The sequence below is a fragment of the Rutidosis leptorrhynchoides genome, chromosome 3 (genome assembly GCF_046630445.1).
Source record: "Rutidosis leptorrhynchoides isolate AG116_Rl617_1_P2 chromosome 3, CSIRO_AGI_Rlap_v1, whole genome shotgun sequence".
Taxonomy (NCBI): domain Eukaryota; kingdom Viridiplantae; phylum Streptophyta; class Magnoliopsida; order Asterales; family Asteraceae; genus Rutidosis; species Rutidosis leptorrhynchoides.
In genome coordinates, this window is record NC_092335.1 from 412,203,464 (window position 1) to 412,225,497 (window position 22,034).

The 22,034-nt window shown below is 32.1% G+C and overlaps 1 protein-coding gene across 1 annotated transcript in view; it reads right to left on the reverse strand.

Moving 5' to 3' along the window:
- Nucleotides 1-4,578: 4,578 nt before the first annotated feature.
- Nucleotides 4,579-22,034, reverse strand: part of LOC139901400 (uncharacterized) — a 68,773-nt gene continuing 51,317 nt past the window's right edge. Inside the window, exons 2-6 of the mRNA XM_071884120.1 lie at nucleotides 6,091-6,216; nucleotides 5,600-5,670; nucleotides 5,186-5,375; nucleotides 4,749-4,832; nucleotides 4,579-4,626 (exon numbers count right to left, since the gene is read on the reverse strand). Of these exons, the coding sequence (XP_071740221.1) occupies nucleotides 4,579-4,626; nucleotides 4,749-4,832; nucleotides 5,186-5,375; nucleotides 5,600-5,670; nucleotides 6,091-6,216 (519 nt within the window). The remainder of the gene's footprint in view (nucleotides 4,627-4,748; nucleotides 4,833-5,185; nucleotides 5,376-5,599; nucleotides 5,671-6,090; nucleotides 6,217-22,034) is intronic.

Genomic DNA, 22,034 nt, shown 5'->3' on the forward strand with positions numbered 1-22,034 from the left:
TTTCTAAACATAATTACAGTTTTTATAACTTAATTTCATAATTATATACATATTTGTACAGGTATTCATATAGTTTATAACCAGTTTCCAACTTTTACCATAACAACTTTTATCACTAACCTCATAGTTGTTTTTAATTGTGTTCGTAATCATAAAAAATTAATAATAACAATAATAATGATATAATAATAATATAATACTAATAATAATAATGTTAATACTAATAATCCTTATAATGTAACTATATTGATGATACTAATTTAATAATACCATAATACTAGGAATAACAATAACATAACAATAACTATAATAACAATACAATAACAAAGTAATAATAATAATAATAATAATAATAATAATAATAATAATAATAATAATAATAATTACCTTAAAGGCTAAAAAAAAACAGCTCGTCCAAGCCGGGACTCGAACCCGCGACCTCTCGATACCCGACTCATACTCAAGACCACTCCTCCGTCTGCTTTCTTTCTGAATTAGTGTATCTAACTAAATATATAACTCGTATTCATTTCTGTTCCCTCTCCATCCTCTTCTCCATTTTACAACTACCAGTGAACCTCACTAATCAAGATATGAAATTTCATTTTCGTTTCAGACTTGTAACAAACGAAGAAACAGAGATGTGATGCTCTTTATCGATGGAAAACGAAGAAAAAAAAATGATAAAGCAGCATTGCTGCTGTCGCAACTTCATAAAAAAATAATGATTTTCAATTTGAGAACGTTTTAGCTAAATGTTATAAAACGAAATAAGTTTCAAATCCATCCTATAAACTTTCTAATTCATCAATTTAACATGAATCATCAAAACAGATTTAAATTTCGCGAAGAACACAAAAGTTTGACTTTTATCTTTAAAACTTTGACCTTAAAATTGGGATGGGATTTGAAAGATTGGAAGCTGTAACTTTACAGATAGATTGAGTATAAAGTTTCTAACAAAACTGCATTAACAGATTTGTTATTTCGATTCGATTCCTGACTTTTGCATAAATGAACCAATAACAGAGAACCGATGGTTGTTCTTGACCTTTTGATTTAATTTTACAGAATAAAGTGATTTATAAAATGATATTTGATATAGGTAGTGCAGTCGACTGATTCCTCTTCCTGTTATTATGGATTTTCGGTGGTTGTAAAAAAAAGAAACAGGCGACAGGTAATGTAACACAGAGGAAGGAGATAACCAAAAAAAAAAAAAATATATATATATAAAGTAGATAAAGTAGATATCAACTTGCAACTGAATTTGTCATAAGGTGAAATTGATTGGTACGATTCTTAGCAATCACCTACAGCAACACTCAAGTTGCTTAATAGATTTTGGATCATATAGTTGTCTTGTTTACTTATTTATCTATTTATTTATTTATTCATATAAGTGTATATGCGTAATTATATATATATATGGATTTAGGTTTGTATATTTATTTATACAATCAGTATTTTATATATGTATAAGTATTTATATATATATCAGTAGTTATATATCTATATGCAATTAAATTTTAATTAACATTAGTAATTATTAATGTATTAATGTTAATAATATTATTAACATTTCTAATAAATAAAATATTTAAATCACAACTAAATTATAAGTTTACTTATTCTTAAAAAAAATTATTTTATTAATCGTACCTTAAAGTTATTAGAATCTTAATATTTATAACTATAACTATATGAATAATAATAATAATAATAATAATAATAATAATAATAATAATAATAATAATAATAATAATAATAATAATAATAATAATAATAATAATAATAATAATAATAATAATAATAATAATAATAATAATAATAATAATAATAATAATAATAATGGAAGTAGTGACATTAATAGTACTTAGTGATATTAATTGGTAATAACAAAAATGATAATAATATTAATCCTATTATTTGTATTATCCTAATCAACAACAACCACTAATAATAATAACAATCACAATTTTAATAATAATAATAATAACTAAGGGTATTTAAATCTTAACTAAATTATACTTTTAATTTTTCTTATAATAATCTTTATATATAAAATCTTTATTTGAAAATCATAGTTTTTCAAATAATGGTGGTAATATTGATATTAATACTGAAAGTGATAATATTATTATAAAAACAACTACGTCTTAACTTGTAATTAGATTTAATATATTACTATCACATATTATCAATTTTGTAATATTTAATAATTATTTAATGTATAACAACATATATTGAATATTTATTATTTATATATTTTATATATTTTACAATACGTAATATTACTTATGCATAGTATGCATATATATATATATATATATATATATATATATATATATATATATATATATATATATATATATATATATATATATATATATATATATATATATATATATATATTACATACAATTATTTGTGAATCGTCGGGAATGGTCAAAGGTTAAATTTATTCATGTAATCTGTTCCAAAGTTTTCGAGACTCAACATAACAGACTTTGCTTATCGTGTCGAAAACATATAAAGATTAAGTTTAAATTTGGTCGAAAATTCTCGGATCGTCACAATTATGACATTGGAAATCATTAACAACCCCACCACCATACTAATAAATCGATTATTTAATCAACATAAAAATGAAAATCTCGATGCCTTTATCTTTTTTAAAAAGACTAGTGGGGTTATGGTTTTGTTGAATAAGAGACAGGGTTGTAAAAAAAAATATTTCAAAAGTGTTTGCAATCGTGGCTCAATAATCATGGTTCGATGGTTGTGGAAATAATATCAATTGTGTACAAACAAAAGGAATAAAGTTCAAGGAATTCGGCAAAAAAAAAAATACAACGTGGCCCAAGAAAGTAACTTTCGGTTCCTTGGTTATCATGGTGGGACGGTTTTAAAAAAAAATACATATGGTGCGTACTAAATTCCTTGGATACTCTAATAACTACTCCACTAAACGAATCCCATGCCAACTTGTAAAACAAATGGGTAGGCCACAACATAAAAGGACACTCATCTATTTAATCCCACTAGTCACCCATCATCTCTTCCTAAAAGCAGAAAAAAATATATAGAAGAAGTATAGAGGTGGTTGTTTTGGTGCTGTTTTTCGAACAAGAAACCGGAAATGATACAGCGGTTTGTAATTCGCAACAGAAAATTGGTGTCGTAGAAGCAATAAATTTGAGTGGTTTGTGAAGGTGGTGATTATAGTGTTAAGTGGTTGTTTACGTTCGATTACAGGAAAAGAAAGAGAGAAATGTAGAGAAGAGATTTGGTGATTTATGTTATGGTGGTTCAATATGGTGATTTCTAAACGGGTTTAGATGGTGGAGATTGAGGTGGCGGTTATAATGGTGTTGTAGTGGTGAGCCAAGGAGGTTTGTAGGTGACGATTAACTAAGAAGGTTTGATGGTTGTTTACGGTTATGATGGTTTGGACAAAATGATGCAAATGTTTCATGGTGGTTGTTATTCTTGGGTCTTTGAACATGAAACATATAGTAGTAGTAGATGTATTTGGTTGCTCGCAGAAAACAACAGAAATAGAAAACAAAATAGGAAATGGTGCAAGTGGTTTCCTTTCTCATCATATCTCTATAATATATATAGATTAGATACTTAACAGAAAGTAATACTCAATAATTTGATAATAATAAAATAATAATTAAAAATCACAAACGTGTTTAACAAATAGTACAGCAGCCATATTTCTTAAATTTATGTGCCGACAGTTTTCATGGACTGTGTATCGTGCACTATTTGAAATCAGTGGCGGATAAAAGTCTTCAGAAAAATCCCATATTTCTAATTTAACTATATTTATTTATTTTGGTCATTATGGTATAAAATTCAATCATTAATTTAATAAATAAAAAATACATCAACTGTCCCTCTCAATACTGGGTAAAATATAAAAAGTGCTAAAATTTAATAACTAAATCCTAAATACATTTTTAGTAAGCCTAAAATTTATAGAACTTATTTTCGGATTACCGTTTATTTTAGAATCATATAAGTTTGAATTTAACTTGCTTAATATCAATCGGAACATCAAACGGGTATTACAATCAGTTAATATTTATTTTTATATACTTTATGTATATATAGATATGTTTTAGATAGTAATTATTATAATATCAAATTTCATAACAACAACAATCAATATATCAAATTATACTTCCAATTATTATTTATATATATACACATATCTATTAACAAATAGTTGTTCGTGAATCATCAGGAACAGTCAAAGGTCCATTGAATATATGAAAATAGTTCAAAATTTTGAGATTCAACCTAACAGAGTTTGCTTATCGTGTCAAAGATATTAAATCGTATCGAGAGTTTGGTTTAAAATTACTCAAAATTTTCCGTGTCACTACAACAACCACAACTATCATAAAGGTATATAGAAAATCGATAAAATGTAATCAATAAAATATAAAAAAAATGATAACTGGTTTGATTTTAAATGATCAACAGCAGTGATATTGCATCGACGAAGGTGTACGATATGTTCGTATCACAACCATAGAAGATGTGTGAATTTTCTACCCGGTACTATAGGTGCTGCAACACTTCACGATGTTTTGTCTTCAAGTCAAATTTCTACATAACACAATGATTATGGAGCCAGTTAAAGTTGAGTTACAACAGATATGTTCAACCACATGGACAAGCTTTGGTAACCATATAACCCTAAAGCTTGAAAAAATTAAAGTAGTTAGTACGTTTTTACCAATAACAAAAAAGTTTTGGTTTGAGGTTGTTTCAAGGCTCTTATGTGAAAGGCTATATCTGAAATCAAGCTCAGTCTGCAAATCAAGAAATTTAGAAATTAAAAATTTACTTGTTAATGATTACCTTTATAAAACCTCATATATAATATAATCTGTTGATTGTTGGGAAACAATCAATGTTTCTTGAAAAAATGCAAAAAAGAACTCTAATATTGCAAGAAAAGGGTACAAAGATTCTTTTCGCCTTCAAAATTTTCCAATTTTGATAATAAAAAAGGCTCCTTTGTAAGGTCTGGTTTTGAAAGTTTTCATATTTAACCAAAGTCAAATGCAATAGTTCAATAATAGAGGATGACTTACAAGAAATTCTCGGTGGCCTTAACGGCTTTCGGCTTTAAGTACTTTAACTGCAACTCCTAGTCCGGTACCGGTTTATCCGGAGCGACGGCGGTTTCATCAATCCACCCTTTGAAAACTTGATCAAAACCGCCTTCACCCAAAAGACTATCTGGACGAAAATTCTTTGTGGCGGTTTTGAGATAATTCAAGTAAAAGTCTTCAATATTAATGAGCTTAGGCACATGATCATCTTTTTGAGCTTTTAAAACTTTGTTGAAGCTGATTGTTTTTATTGAGGCTTAAACCTTTTGATTTCCCATTGTTACTTAGCATATCTTCTAAAAAAATAAAATTCGAAATAGATTAAAAACATATATTCAAGATAAAAGAACATGTTTTAGGCCAAAAAACTACTGTCAAAACTCAGTTTAAGCCTCCATGGTGAAGTCAAATATCAAAAGGTTTGACCTTACAAAGTACTCGTACAAAAATTGACTAATTACCTCATCTTCACTGTATATACAAAAAGACTACAATATACACTCAATCTGGCGACAACGATCACCAATACCATCTAAATTAAACTCATATACCATAAGCCCTTTCAGGATTAAAACAGCTGTCAAACAGTGGCTAAATCTACCCATTTGGTACCACAACATTACCACAAACAGACTTTGATCATTCACACACAAACTATTTAAACTTTGTTAAATATTTTGAAAAGCAAGATGTGTAAGAACCGTTCTTTTATGCAGTAGAATACTACATTTTTTAACATCAAAAAACTTCAGTAACAAACATATAAAAAGTCACGAACATGCTAAAACTTAACTTAACTGAAACTCCCCAACCAAAAAAATTAATAAGAACCCTAATATACTAAAGAATGAATAACATTGACACAACAATAAGAATCTAAAGCCACTTAAATCATATGGTACCATGAAGTGTAGTCGTTGCACATTTTCTTGTTTGAAAAAAGAAAACATACCTCGCCTCTACCGGTGCAATAAGCAGATTCGTTAGAGAAGTAAAATGGGACATTTGAGCCAATCTCACCAGACCATTCGTGGAGCTCCTTTTCAGTGGCTAGACCACCACTGAACTGGTTTGCAGACTAAAGAGCAGTTGCAACGTTACTACTTTCGCCACCAGGCTGAAATGTCCCGTTCATATTGATTATAAATGTTCCATATTAATTGATTTCGTTGCGAGGTTTTGACCTCTATATGAGACGTTTTTCAAAGACTGCATTCGATTTTAAAACAAACCATAACCTTTATTTTATCGATAAAGGTTTAAAAATATTACGACGATTATCAAATAATGATAATCTAAAATATAGCGTGTTCACACGATTATAACATAATGGTTTACAATAATATTACACATCAATTTAAGTCTTCGAATGCAGTTTTTAAACAATATTATACAAGCATGCTGACTCTAACTCTTGTCCATAAATTAGCATGCAACAGGGGAAGCTCTTAATAATCACCTGAGAATAAACATGCTTTAAACGTCAACAAAAATGTTAGTGAGTTATAGGTTTAACCTATTTATTTATCAAGTCGTAATAATAGACCACAAGATTTCATATTTCCATTTCGCATAAACAACATGCAATCTGCATAAAAATCATTCATATGATGAACACCTGGTAACCGACCTTAACAGGATGCATATAGAATATCCCCATCATTCTGGGACTCTCATCGAACATGATAAATCGAAGTACTAAAGCATCCGTAACTCGAATGAGGCTTGTTAGGCCAAATAGATATATCTTTAGGATTCGCGTCAATTGGTGGAAATTATAATAAACACCAATTCTTAGGCTATCAAGCTAAAAAGGAGCATATTCGGTTCGATAATTCAACATAGAATGTAATTTTGATCACTTGTGTCTATTTTGTAAAATATTTATAAAACTGCATGTATTCTCATCCCAAAAATAATAGATTTTAAAAGTGTGACTATAACTCACTTTCACAGATTTTTCCTTCATTGGAAATAAGACTTGGCCACTGGTCGATTCACGAACCTATAACAAATATGTACATATATATCAAAGTATGTTCAAAATATATTTACAACATTTTTATTACATTTTAATGATTTGAGTTTATTAAGTCAGCTGTCCTCGTTAGTAACCTACAACTAGTTGTCCACAGTTAGATGTACAGAAATAAATCGATATATATTATCTTGAATCAATCCACGACCCAGTGTATACACGTCTCAGGCTAGATCACAACTTAAAGTATATATATTTTTGGAATCAACCTAAACCCTGTATAGCTAACTCAATCATTACTGCATATATAGTGTATATGGTTGTTCCAAATAATATATATACATGGGTCGATATGATATGTCAAAACATTTGCATACGTGTCTATGGTATCCCAAGATTATATAATATATTAGAATACATGTATGATACAATATAAGTTAGCTAGGATATAATTAATATAGATTTGTTACCAATTTTCACTTAACTACATCAAGCAAAATTATCCAATCTTGTTTTACCCATAACTTCTTCGTTTTAAATCCGTTTTGAGTGATTAAAATTGCTATGGTTTCATATTGAACTTAAGTTTATGAATAAAAACAGAAAAAGTATAAGTTTATAGTCGAAAATACCGATTACAAGTCATTTTTGTAAAGGTAGTCATTTCAGTCGAAAGAACGATGTCTTGATGACCATTTTGAAAAACATACTTTCACTTTGAGTTTAACCATGATTTTTGGATATAGTTTCATGTTCATAAGAAAAATAATTTTTCCAGAAGAACAACTTTTAAATCAAAGTTTATCATAGTTTTTAATTAACTAACTCAAAACAGCCCGCGGTGTTACTATGACGGCGTATATCCGGTTTTACAGTGTTTTTCGTGTTTTCAGGTTTTAAATCATTAAGTTAGCATATCATATATATATATATATATATATATATATATATATATATATATATATATATATATATATATATATATATATATATATATATATATATATATATATATATATATATATATATATATATATATATATAGAACATGTGTTTAGTTGATTTTAAAAGTCAAGTTAGAAGGATTAACTTTTGTTTGCGAACAAGTTTAGAATTAACTAAACTATGTTCTAGTGATTACAAGCTTAAACCTTCGAATAAGGTAGTTTTATATATATGAATCGAATGATGTTATGCACATCATTACTACCTTAGGTTTTGTGGATAAACCTACTTTAAATGAAAAAAATAGATCTAGCTTCAAAGGATCTTTAGTTGGCTTGAAAGTTCTTGAAGTAGAATCATGACACGAAAACAAGTTCAAGTAAGATTATTACTCAAATTAAGATAGTTATAGTTATAGAAATTGAATCAAAGCTTGAATATGAATATTACCTCGATTTAGAAAGATAACCTACTGTAAATAATAAAGGTTTATTGATCTTAGATGATTGCTTGGAATAGATTAGGAAACTTGGAAGTAGACTTGTAAACTTGGAAGTGTTCTTGATGTGTTCTTGAGTAATTTTTTTTATGATGATTATAGGTAATAACCAAAGCTTGTATTTGATAATTTTTGCTGAAAAAATAGTAACTTAGACATTCATGGAAGAGTGTGTGTGTTTTGAGAGAGAATTGGGAAGAAAATTGGAATTGAAATGGAGTAGGTGGTGAGTGGTGAAGGTGAGTGGGGTTAAAAGGAGTTCTTGTTTTTGTTTCCTTGCTCATAAATCATGCTAGTTGTCTAATTGTTGGTTCCACATGTTTGTTGACTATCTAGGGCTGCTAAGAGCTGAATTATTATGTGTATATACCAATAGTATATACATCTAGGAGCTGGGTATTGTACGAGTACGAATATGGTTGCATACGAGTAGAATTGTTGATGAAAATGAATGAGAATGCAATTGTAAGCATTTTTGTTAAGTAGAAGTACTTTGATATGTGTCTTGAAGTCTTTCAAAAGTGTACTAATACATCTAAATATACTACATGTATATACATTTTAACTGAGTCATTAAGTCATCGTTAGTCGTTACATGTAAGTGTTGTTTTGAAACCTTTAAGTTAACGATCTCATTTAATGTTGTTAACCCATTGTTTATTATATCTAATGAGATGTTAAATTATTACATTATCATGATATTATGATGTATGAATATATCTTAATATGATATATATACATTAAAATGTCGTTACAACGATAATCGTTACATATATGCCTCGATTCAAAATTCTTAAGTTAGTAGTCTTGTTTTACATATGTAGTTCATTGTTAACATACTTAATGATATATATAATTATCATTTTATCATGTTAAATATAGTGTAACAATATCTTAATATGGTACATATGTATTTAGTAAGACGTTGTAATAACGATAATTGTTATATATATCGTTTCGAATTTCTTAACTTTGTAGTCTCATTTTTATGTATATAACTCATTGTTAATATACATATGGAGATACATACTTATCATAATCTCATGTTAACTATATGTATATCCATATATATATTGTCATGTCGTTTTTACAAGTTTTAACGTTCGTGAATCGACGGTCAACTTGGGTGGTCAATTGTCTACATGAAACTCATTTCAAATAATCAAGTCTTAATAAGTTTGATTGCTTAACATGTTGGAAACATTTAATCATGCAAATATAGTTTTCAATTAATAGATAATCATGGAAAAGTTCGGGTCACTACAGTACCTACCCGTTAAATAAATTTCGTCCCGAAATTTTAAGCAGTTGGAGGTGTTGACGTATCTTCTGGAAATAAGTGCGGGTATTTCTTCTTCATCTGATCTTCTCATTCCTAGGTTAACTCGGGTCCTCTATGAGCATTCCATCGAACCTTAACAATTGGTATCTTGTTTTGCTTAAGTCTTTTAACCTCACGATCCATTATTTCGACGGGTTCTTCGATGAATTGAAGTTTTTCGTTGATTTGGATTTCGTCTAACGGAATAGTGAGATCTTCTTTAGAAAAACATTTTTTCAAATTCGAGATGTGAAAAGTGTTATGTACAGCCGTGAGTTGTTGAGGTAATTCAAGTCGGTAAGCTACTGGGCCTGACACGATCAATAATCTTGAATGGTCCAATATACCTTGGATTTAATTTCCCTCATTTACCAAATCGAACAATTCCTTTCCAAGGTGCAACTTTAAGCATGACCATCTCTCCAATTTCAAATTCTATATCTTTTCTTTTAATGTCAGCGTAGCTCTTTTGTCGACTTTGGGCGGTTTTCAACCATTGTTGAATTTGGATGATCTTCTCGGTAGTTTCTTGTATTATCTCCGGACCCGTAATCTGTCTATCCCTCACTTCACTCCAACAAATCAGAGACCTGCACTTTCTACCATAGAGTTCTTCAAACGGCATCATCTCAATGCTTGAATGGTAGCTATTGTTGTAGGAAAATTCTGCTAACGGTAGGTGTCGATCCCAACTGTTTCCGAAATCAATAACACATGCTCGTAGCATGTCTTCAAGCGTTTGTATTGTCCTTTCACTCTGCCCATCAGTTTGTGGATGATAGGCAGTACTCATGTCTAGAAGAGTTCCTAATGTTTGCTGTAATGTCTGCCAGAATCTTGAAATAAATCTGCCATCCCTATCAGAGATAATAGAGATTGGTGTTCCATGTCTGGAGATGACTTTCTTCAAATACAGTCGTGCTAACTTCTCCATCTTGTCATCTTCTCTCATTGGCAGAAAGTGTGCTGACTTGGTGAGACGATCGACTATTACCCAAATAGTATTATAACCACTTGCAGTCCTTGGCAATTTAGTAATGAAATCTATGGTAATGTTTTCCCATTTCCATTCTGGGATTTCGGGTTATTGAAGTAGACCTGATGGTTTCTGATGTTCAGCTTTGACCTTAGAACACATCAAACATTCTCCTACGTATCTAGCAATATCGGCTTTCATACCTGGCCACCAAAAGTGTTTCTTGAGATCTTTGTACATCTTTCCCGCTCCGGGATGTATTGAATATCTGATTTTATGTGCTTCCTTAAGTACCTTTTCTCTTACATCTCCAAACTTTGGTACCCAAATTCTTTCAGCCCTATACCGGGTTCCGTCTTCCCGAATATTGAGATGTTTCTCCGATCCTTTGGTTATTTCATTCTTCAACTTTCTTTCTTTTACAACTCCCTGCTGTGCCTCCTTTATTTGAGTAGTAAGGTTAGTACGAATAATTATATTCATAGCTTTTACCCGCATAGGTTCTCTGTCCTTTCTACTCAAAGCGTCGGCTACCACATTCGCCTTCCCCGAGTGGTAACGAATCTCGAAATCGTAATCATTCAATAACTCAATCCATCTACGCTGCCTCATGTTCAGTAGTTTCTGATTAAATATGTGTTGAAGACTTTTGTGGTCAATATATATAATACTTTTGACCCCATATAAAAGTGCCTCCAAGTCTTTAATGCAAAAACAACCGCGCCTAATTCCAAATCATGCGTCGTATAATTCTGCTCATGAATCTTCAATTGTCTAGACGCATAAGCAATTACCTTCATTCGTTGCATTAATACACAACCGAGACCTTTCTTTGATGCGTCACAATATATCACAAAATCATCATTCCCTTCAGGCAATGACAATACAGTTGTCGTAGTTAACTTTTTCTTCAACAATTGAAACGCTTTCTCCTGCTCATCCTTCCATTCGAATTTCTTCCCTTTATGCGTTAATGCAGTCAAGGATTTTGCTATTTTGGAAAAATCTTGGATGAATCTTCTGTAGTAACCAGTTAGTCCTAAAAATTGGCGTATATGTTTCGGAGTTTTCGGAGTTTCCCATTTTTCAACAGTTTCAATCTTCGCCGGATCCACCTGAATACCTTCTGAAATGTCCCGTTTTTATTGATTAAAAACGTTCCATATTAATTGATTTCATTGCGAGGTTTTGACCTCTATATGAGACGTTTTTCAAAGACTGCATTCATTTTAAAACAAACCATAACCTTTATTTCATCAATAAAGGTTTAAAAAGCTTTACGTAGATTATCAAATAATGATAATCTTAAATATCCTGTTTACATACGACCATTACATAATGGTTTACAATACAAATATGTTACAACGAAATAAGTTTCTTGAATGCAGTTTTTACACAATATCATACAAGCATGGACTCCAAATCTCGTCCTTATTTAAGTATGCGACAGCGGAAGCTCTTAATAATCACCTGAGAATAAACATGCTTAAAACATCAACAAAAATGTTGGTGAGTTATAGGTTTAACCTATATATTATCAAATCATAATAATAGACCACAAGATTTCATATTTCAATATACATCCCATACATAGAGATAAAATTCATTCATATGGTGAACACCTGGTAACCGACATTAACAAGATGCATATAAGAATATCCCCTATCATTCCAGGAAATCCTTCAAACATGATAAAAACGAATTTGAAGTACTAAAGCATCCGGTACTTTGGATGGGGTTCGTTAGGCCCAATAGATCTATCTTTAGGATTCGCGTCAATTTGGAGATCGGTTTCCAAATTCTTAGGTTACCAACCAAAAAGGGGCATATTCGGCTTCGATCATTCAACCATAGAATGTAGTTTCAATTACTTGTGTCTATTTCGTAAAACATTTATAAAAGTTGCGCATGTATTCTCAGCCCAAAAATATAAAGGGTAAAAAAGGCAAATGAAACTCACTTTCACAGATTTTTACTTCGTCGGGAAGTAAGACTTGGCCACTGGTCGATTCACGAACCTATAACAAATATGTACATATATATCAAAGTATGTTCAAAATATATTTACAACACTTTTAATACATTTTGGTGTTTTAAGTTTATTAAGTCAGCTGTCCTCGTTAGTAACCTACAACTAGTTGTCCACGGTTAGATGTACAAAAATAAATTGATATATATTATCTTGAATCAATCCATGACCCATTGTATACACGTCTCAGGCTAGATCACAACTCAAAGTATATATATTTTTGGAATCAACCTCAACCCTGTATAGCTAACTCCAACATTACTGCATATAGAGTGTCTATGGTTGTTCCAAATAATATATATACATGGGTCGATATGATATGTCAAAACATTTGCATACGTGTCTATGGTATCCCAAGATTACATAATATATTAGAATACATGTATAATACAATATAAGTTAGCTAGGATATGATTTGTATAGAATTGTTAATATTTCCCGTAGCTACAAAAATCAAAAAATATCCAATCTTGTTTTACCCATAACTTCTTCATTTTAAATCCGTTTTGAGTGAATCAAATTGCTATGGTTTCATATTGAACTATATTTTATGAATATAAATAGAAAAAGTATAGGTTTATTGTCGGAAATATAAGTTACAAGTTGTTTTTGTAAGAGGTAGTCATTTCAGTCGAAAGAACGACGTCTTGATGACCATTTTGAAAAACATACTTCCACTTTGAGTTTAACCATGATTTTTGGATATAGTTTCATGTTCATAAGAAAAATCATTTTCCCAGAAGAACAACTTTTAAATCAAAGTTTATCATAGTTTTTAATTATCAAACCCAAAACAGCCCGCGGTGTTACTACGACGGCGTATGTCCAGTTTTACGGTGTTTTTCGTGTTTCCAGGTTTTAAAACATTAAGTTAGCATATCATATAGATATAGAACATGTGTTTAGTTGATTTTAAAAGTCAAGTTAGAAGGATTAACTTTTGTTTGCGAACAAGTTTAGAATTAACTAAACTATGTTCTAGTGATTTCAAGTTTAAACCTTCGAATAAGATAGCTTTATATGTATGAATCGAATAATGTTATGAACATCATTACTACCTCAAGTTTTGTGGATAAACCTACTGGAAAAGATACAAATGGATCTAGCTTCAAAGGATCTTGGATGGCTTGAAAGTTCTTGAAGTAGGATCATGACACGAAAACAAGTTCAAGTAAGATCTCCACTCAAAATAAGATTGTTATAGTTATAGAAATTGAATCAAAGTTTGAATATGAGTATTAACTTATATTAGAAAGATATCTTACTGTAAATAAGAAAGATTTCTTGAGGTTGGATGATCACTCTACAAGATTGGAAGTAAGCTAGCAAACTTGGAAGTATTCTTGATTTTATGAAACTAGAACTTGTAGAATTTATAAAGAACACTTAGAACTTGAAGATAGAACTTGAGAGCGATCAATTAGATGAATAAAATTGAAGAATGAAAGTGTTTGTAGGTGTTTTTGGTCGTTGGTGTATGGATTAGATATAAAGGATATGTAATTTTGTTTTCATGTAAATAAGTCATGAATGATTACTCATATTTTTGTAATTTTATGAGATATTTCATGCTAGTTGCCAAATGATGGTTCCCACATATGTTAGGTGACTCATATGGGCTGCTAATAGCTGATAATTGGAGTGTATATACCAATAGTACATACATCTAAAAGCTGTGTATTGTACGAGTACGAATACGGGTGCATACGAGTAGAATTGTTGATGAAACTGAACGAGGATGTAATTGTAAGCATTTTTGTTAAGTATAAGTATTTTGATAAGTGTCTTGAAGTCTTTCAAAAGTGTATGAATACATATTAAAACACTACATGTATATACATTTTAACTGAGTCGTTAAGTCATCGTTAGTCGTTACATGTAAGTGTTGTTTTGAAACTTATAGGTTAACGATCTTGTTAAATGTTGTTAACCCAATGTTTATAATATCAAATGAGATTTTAAATTATTATATTATCATGATAATGTGATGTATGAATATCTCTAAATATGATATATATATATATACATTAAATGTCGTTACAACGATAATCGTTACATATATGTCTCGTTTCAAAATCATTAAGTTAGTAGTCTTGCTTTTACATATGTAGTTCTTTGTTAATATACTTAATGATAAGTTTACTTATCATAATATCATGTTAACTATATATATATATATATATATATATATATATATATATATATATATATATATATATATATATATATATATATATATATATATATATATATATATATATATATATATATATATATATATATATATATATATATATATATATATATATATATATATATATATCCATATATATGTCATCATATAGTTTTTACAAGTTTTAACGTTCGTGACTCACCGGTCAACTTGGGTGGTCAATTGTCTATATGAAACCTATTTCAATTAATCAAGTCTTAATAAGTTTGATTGCTTAACATATTAGAAACACTTAATCATGTAAATAACAATTTCATTTAATATATATATAAACATGGAAAAGTTCGGGTCACTACAGTACCTACCCATTAAATAAATTTCGTCCCGAAATTTTAAGCAGTTGGAGGTGTTGACGTATCTTCTGGAAATAAATGAGGGTATTTCTTCTTCATCTGATCTTCTCGTTCCCAGGTGAACTCGGATCCTCTACTAGCATTCCATCGAACCTTAACAATTGGTATCTTGTTTTGCTTAAGTGTTTTAACCTCACGATCCATTATTTTGACGGGTTCTTCGATGAATTGAAGTTTTTCGTTGATTTGAATTTCATCTATCGGAATAGTGAGATCTTCTTTAGCAAAACATTTCTTCGAATTCAAGATGTGGAAAGTGTTATGTACAGCCGCGAGTTTTTGAGGTAACTCAAGTCGGTAAGCTACTGTAACGACCCGTCAAAATCGCTATTGACGCGGCACGTTAATCATTGATTCCACAGTGAGGTTTTGACCTCTATATGATACGTTTTGATAAAATATTGCATTCATTAAAATAAGTGACTTTCTAAACATAGAAAGTTATAAACATGTGGGCGAGTGCTTAGGTATAAGCAAAACCCCGAAATACATAAGTCTTTAATTTACAGGTTGACATCACAGTCCAATTATTTATTACACAACGCTGTTTTATTTTGAATGCAATAAACTTTGTACAAAGCATGAGAGACTCCATGCAGGCAACAAGCACATCACAGCGGAAGCATTCTAAGGACCTGAGAATAAAACATGCTAAAAAGTCAACACGAATGTTGGTAAGTTATAGGTTTAATTGCTCGAGTCATAAACATATATAAAGATAGACCACAAGATTTCATCAAAAGTTTATCAATAGATTCAACGTAACAGAGCACCCTGGTAACTAAACTTAACGATATAGTGATAATTACCCCATTCGTTGTAATACACGCAAACCAACGTGTCTTAAACTCAAATAACATACGTCCGTTAAAAGGCTAGCGCTCTAGCTCGAACGGGGATGTCAAGCCCTATGGATCCATATACAATTATTCGCGCCCACCAGTCCATATCCTATGTACTGGCAGCTACTAGTTACCAAAGCTAAGGGATTTTCGGTTTAACTCAGTGTAGAATTTAGTATGTACTTGTGTCTTATCGCGTTTAAAATAAATTGCATGTATTCTCAGCCCAAAAATATTTAAAGTATTTAAAAAGGGAGACTATAACTCACAGTTCAATATTGAGACTCAATATTGTAGGTAAATTACGTAGACGTAATGATGGTAGATGACTGTATGGTTAGCCTTGGATTCAAGAACAATACCCCGAACAATACCCAATATTTCCTTAGCTTAAAGCGGTTTGAAACCCGAATTAAAACACCCTCAAATATACCTTATTATTATTAAACTTAAATTAAAATTATAATTATAATTATAAATTTAAATTTAAATTACAGATGAAAAATAAAATGTGAATATATCGTCGAACAAACTGGCCTTTTATAGTACTTTTCGATTTACTGTAGCTCATGCGATCGCATGAGTTTTCAGTGTTTTTGCCATGCGATCGCATGGCCGCCTTTTTCGTTTTTGTTTGCTAGTTCATCGACATCAAATAGTTTTACTGTAGCAATAGCGTTTTACTGCAGCAAATCGTGTTTACTGTAGCAAATAGTGTTACTGTAGCAAATAGTGTTTTACTGTAGCACTGTAGCAAAATACGGTTTCACTGTACCACTGTAGTAAAATACGTTTTCACTGTAGCAAATAGTGTTTTACTGTAGCAAATGGTATTTTACTGTAGCAAAGTAATTTTTACTGTAGCAAATAGGGTTTTACTGTAGGAAAGTCGTTTTTACTTGTACATATATATATATACATACATATAATTGTTCATGAATAGTCGAGAGTAATCAAAGGTAATTGTATATATGAAACAGTTCTAAAATTTTGAGACTCAATCTAACAGACTTTGTTTAGCGTGTTAAAATAATAAATCGTATAGAGAATTGGTTTAAATAAGTTAAAAAATTTCAGGTCATCACAGCTACTGGTCCGACGAGATCAATAATCTTGAATGGTCCAATATACCTTGGATTTAATTTCCCTAGTTTACCAAATCGAACAACGCCTTTCCAAGGTGCAACTTTAAGCATGACCATCTCTCCAATTTCAAATTCTATATCTTTTCTTTTAATGTCAGCGTAGCTCTTTTGTCGACTTTGGGCGGTTTTCAACCGTTGTTGAATTTGGATGATCTTCTCGGTAGTTTCTTGTATTATCTCCGGACCCGTAATCTTTCTATCCCCCACTTCACTCCAACAAATCGGAGACCTGCACTTTCTTCCATAAAGTGCTTCAAACGGCGCCATCTCAATACTTGAATGGTAGCTGTTATTGTAGGAAAATTCTGCTAACGGTAGATGTCTATCCCAACTGTTTTCGAAATCAATAACACATGCTCGTAGCATGTCCTCAAGCGTTTGTATCGTCCTTTCGCTCTGCCCATCAGTTTGTGGATGATAGGTAGTACTCATGTCTAGACGAGTTCCTAATGCTTGCTTTAATGTCTGCCAGAATCTTGAAATAAAGCTGCCATCCCTATAAGAGATAATAGAGATTGGTATTCCATGTCTGGAGACGACTTCCTTCAAATACAGTCTTGCTAACTTCTCCATCTTGTCATCTTCTCTTATTGGCAGGAAGTGTGCTGATTTGGTGAGACGATCAACTATTACCCAAATAGTATCAAAACTACTTGCAGTCCTTGGCAATTTAGTGATGAAATCCATGGTAATGTTTTCCCATTTCCATTCCGGGATTTTGGGTTGTTGAAGTAGACCTGATGGTTTTTGATGCTCAGCTTTGACCTTAGAACACGTCAAACATTCTCCTACGTATTTAGCAACATCGGCTTTCATACCCGACCACCAAAAATGTTTCTTGTGATCCTTGTACATCTTCCCCGTTCCAGGATGTATTGAGTATCTGGTTTTATGAGCTTCTCTAAGTACCATTTCTCTCATATCTCTAAATTTTGGTACCCAAATCCTTTCAGCCCTATACCGGGTTCCATCTTCTCGAATATTAAGATGCTTCTCCGATCCTTTGGGTATTTCATCCTTTAAATTTCCCTCTTTTAAAACTCCTTGTTGCGCCTCCTTTATTTGAGTAGTAAGGTTATTGTGAATCATTATATTCATAGATTTTACTCGAATGGGTTCTCTGTCCTTCCTGCTCAAGGCGTCGGCTATCACATTTGCCTTCCACGGGTGGTAACAAATCTCAAAGTCGTAATCATTCAACAATTCAATCCACCTACGCTGCCTCATATTCAGTTGTTTCTGATTAAATATGTGTTGAAGACTTTTGTGGTCGGTATATATAATACTTTTGACCCCATATAAGTAGTGCCTCCAAGTCTTTAATGCAAAAACAACCGCGCCTAATTCCAAATCATGCGTCGTATAATTTTGTTCGTGAATCTTCAATTGTCTAGACGCATAAGCAATTACTTTCGTTCGTTGCATTAATACACAACCGAGACCTTGCTTTGAGGCGTCACAATATATCACAAAATCATCATTCCCTTCAGGTAATGACAATATAGGTGCCGTAGTTAACTTTTTCTTCAATAGCTGAAACACTTTCTCTTGTTCATCCTTCCATTCAAATTTCTTCCCTTTATGCGTTAATGCAGTCAAGGGTTTTTCTATTCTGGAAAAGTCTTGGATGAACCTTCTGTAGTAACCAGCTAGTCCTAAAAACTGGCGTATGTGTTTCGGAGTTTTCGGGGTTTCCCACTTTTCAACAGTTTCTATCTTTGCCGGATCCACCTTAATACCTTATTTGTTCACTATGTGACCGAGGAATTAAACTTCTCCCAACCAAAATGCACACTTTGAAAACTTAGCGTACAATTCTTCCTTCCTCAATACTTCTAACACCTTTCTCAAATGTTCACCGTGTTCTTGGTCATTCTTTGAGTAAATAAGTATGTCATCAATGAAAACAATGAAAAACTTGTCAAGGTATGGTCCACACACTCGGTTCATAAGGTCCATGAACACAGCTGGTGCATTAGTTAAACCAAACGGCATGACCATAAACTCGTAATGACAGTAACGTGTTCTGAAAGCAGTCTTTGGAATATCATCTTCTTTCACCCGTATTTGATGATACCCGCAACGTAAGTCAATCTTTGAATAAACAGACGAGCCTTGTAGTTGATCAAATAAGTCGTCGATTCTCAGTAGTGGGTAGCGGTTCTTGATGGTAAGTTTGTTCAACTCTCGGTAGTCGATACACAACCTGAATGTACCATCTTTCTTCTTGACAAACAAAACAGGAGCTCCCCACGGTGATGTGCTTGGTCGAATGAAACCACGCTCTAAAAGTTCTTGTAATTGGCTCTGAAGTTCCTTCATTTCGCTAGATGCGAGTCTGTATGGAGCACGAGCTATTGGTGCAGCTCCCGGTACAAGGTCTATTTGAAATTCAACGGATCGGTGTGGAGGTAGTCCCGGTAATTCTTTCGGAAATACGTCGGGAAATTCTTTTGCGACGGGAATATCATTGATGTTCTTTTCTTCGGAATTGACTTTCTTGACGTGTGCTAGCACATCATAGCAACCTTTTCTTATTAATTTTTGTGCCTTCAGGTTACTAATAAGATTTAACTTTGCATTGCTCTTTTCTCCGTACACCATTAAGGGTTTTCCTTTTTCTCGTATAATGCGAATTGCATTTTTGTAACAAACGATCTCTGCTTTCACTTCTTTCAACCAGTCCATACCGATTATCACATCAAAACTCCCTAACTCTACTGGTATCAAGTCAATCTTAAATGTTTCGCTAACCAGTTGGCGTCAATGGGCAACTTAATTTAGCACAAAATTTTCTACTCATATAGCTTCTATCTGCACCCGAATCAAATAAAACATAAGCAGATTTATCGTCAATAAGAAACGTACCCGTAACAAGCTCCGGGTCTTCCTGTGCTTCTGCCGCATTAATATTGAAAACTCTTCCACGGCCCTGCCCATTAGTATTCCCCTGATTCGGGAAATTTCTAATAATGTGTCCCGGTTTTCCACATTTATAACAAACAGCGTTGGTATTACTTGCTCCGACACTATTCGTTTCGGCATTACTTGTTCCGGCATTATTTGCTCCCTTAGTTCTGTTAAACTTTGGTCTGTAGACCTCACACTTTGTCGCGCTATGACCATTTCTTTACACCTGTTGCAAAATGTCGTGCAACACCCCTGGTGATTTTCTTCACACCTATGACATGGCTGTTTTTGGTTTTTGTTGCCGCTGTTATTATTGAGGTTGTTGTTGGGATTGTTATTATTGTTGAAACGGTTGTTGTAGTTGTTGTTGTTGTTGGGATGTTTGTTGTAGTTATTGTTAGGATTGCGGTTATTGTTGCGATTGTTGTTGCGGTTGTTGGGATAGTTGTTGCGATTGTGGTTGTAATTGTTATTGTTGTTGTACTGGTGACTCTTGTCACCGTTTTCCTCCCACTTCTTCTTGAGTTGTTTCGTGTTGGTTTCTTCAGCCGCCTGCTCTTTAATTCTTCCCTCAATCTGATTTATGAGTTTATGAGCCATTCGACTTGCCTTCTGTATAGAAGCGGGCTCGTGTGAACTTACATCTTCTTGAATCCTTACTGGTAACCCTTTTATAAACGCGTCGATCTTCTCTTCTTCATCTTCGAATGCTCCCGGGCACAATAGGCACAACTCTGTGAATCGTCGTTCATATGTGGTAACGTCGAACCCTTGTGTTCGTAACTCTCTAAGTTCTGCCTTAAGTTTATTGACTTCGTTTCTAGGACGGTACTGCTCGTTCATCAATTGCTTGAAAGCCGACCACGGTAGTGCGTAAGCAGCATTTTGTCCTACATGTTCAAGATAGGTGTTCCACCACGTTAATGCAGTACCTGTGAAGGTATGCGTAGCATACTTAACTTTGTCCTCTTCAGTACACTTACTTATGGCAAACACCGATTTGACTTTCTTGGTCCACCGTTTCAATCCAATTGGTCCTTCGGTTCCATCAAATTCCAAAGGTTTGCAGGTAGTGAATTCTTTGTAGGTACATCCTACATGATTTCTTGCGCAGTTAGCTGCATTGCTAGATTCAGCGTTATTATTGGTATGTAGCGCAGCCTGTACTGCGGCTATGTTTGCAGCAAGAAAGGTACAAAACTCCTCTTCGTTCATACTCTCGGTATGTCGAGTAGTTGGTGCCATTTCCTTCAAAAATAGCCAAAAGAAACGAGTTAATCATATAGAATATCAAGAGTAGTCAATAGTATTTCGTAGCGTAATATGAACTTATTTATAAAAGCTCTTTCTTCATATTAGCGTTTTATACTCTTTAATTCGGGTAATACCTGCCAGTTAAGTTCATACTTAGTAGCTAACATACTATTTCAACTACTACAATTCTATATGAAAAACTAATCACAAAAAAATATATCATATTCAAACCTTTATACAATAACTTGTAAACTTACAATACCGCTATTTTACATGTAGTATGAAATATAGCACATAAAACTTTGATACAAAGTAGTTGCAAAGATAATTCTAGTTAATAAATAAGGCGTTCAGCAAAGGCAATAAAGACACGTAATTCATACGTCCAGAAACAAGTCATGCATTCTGGTT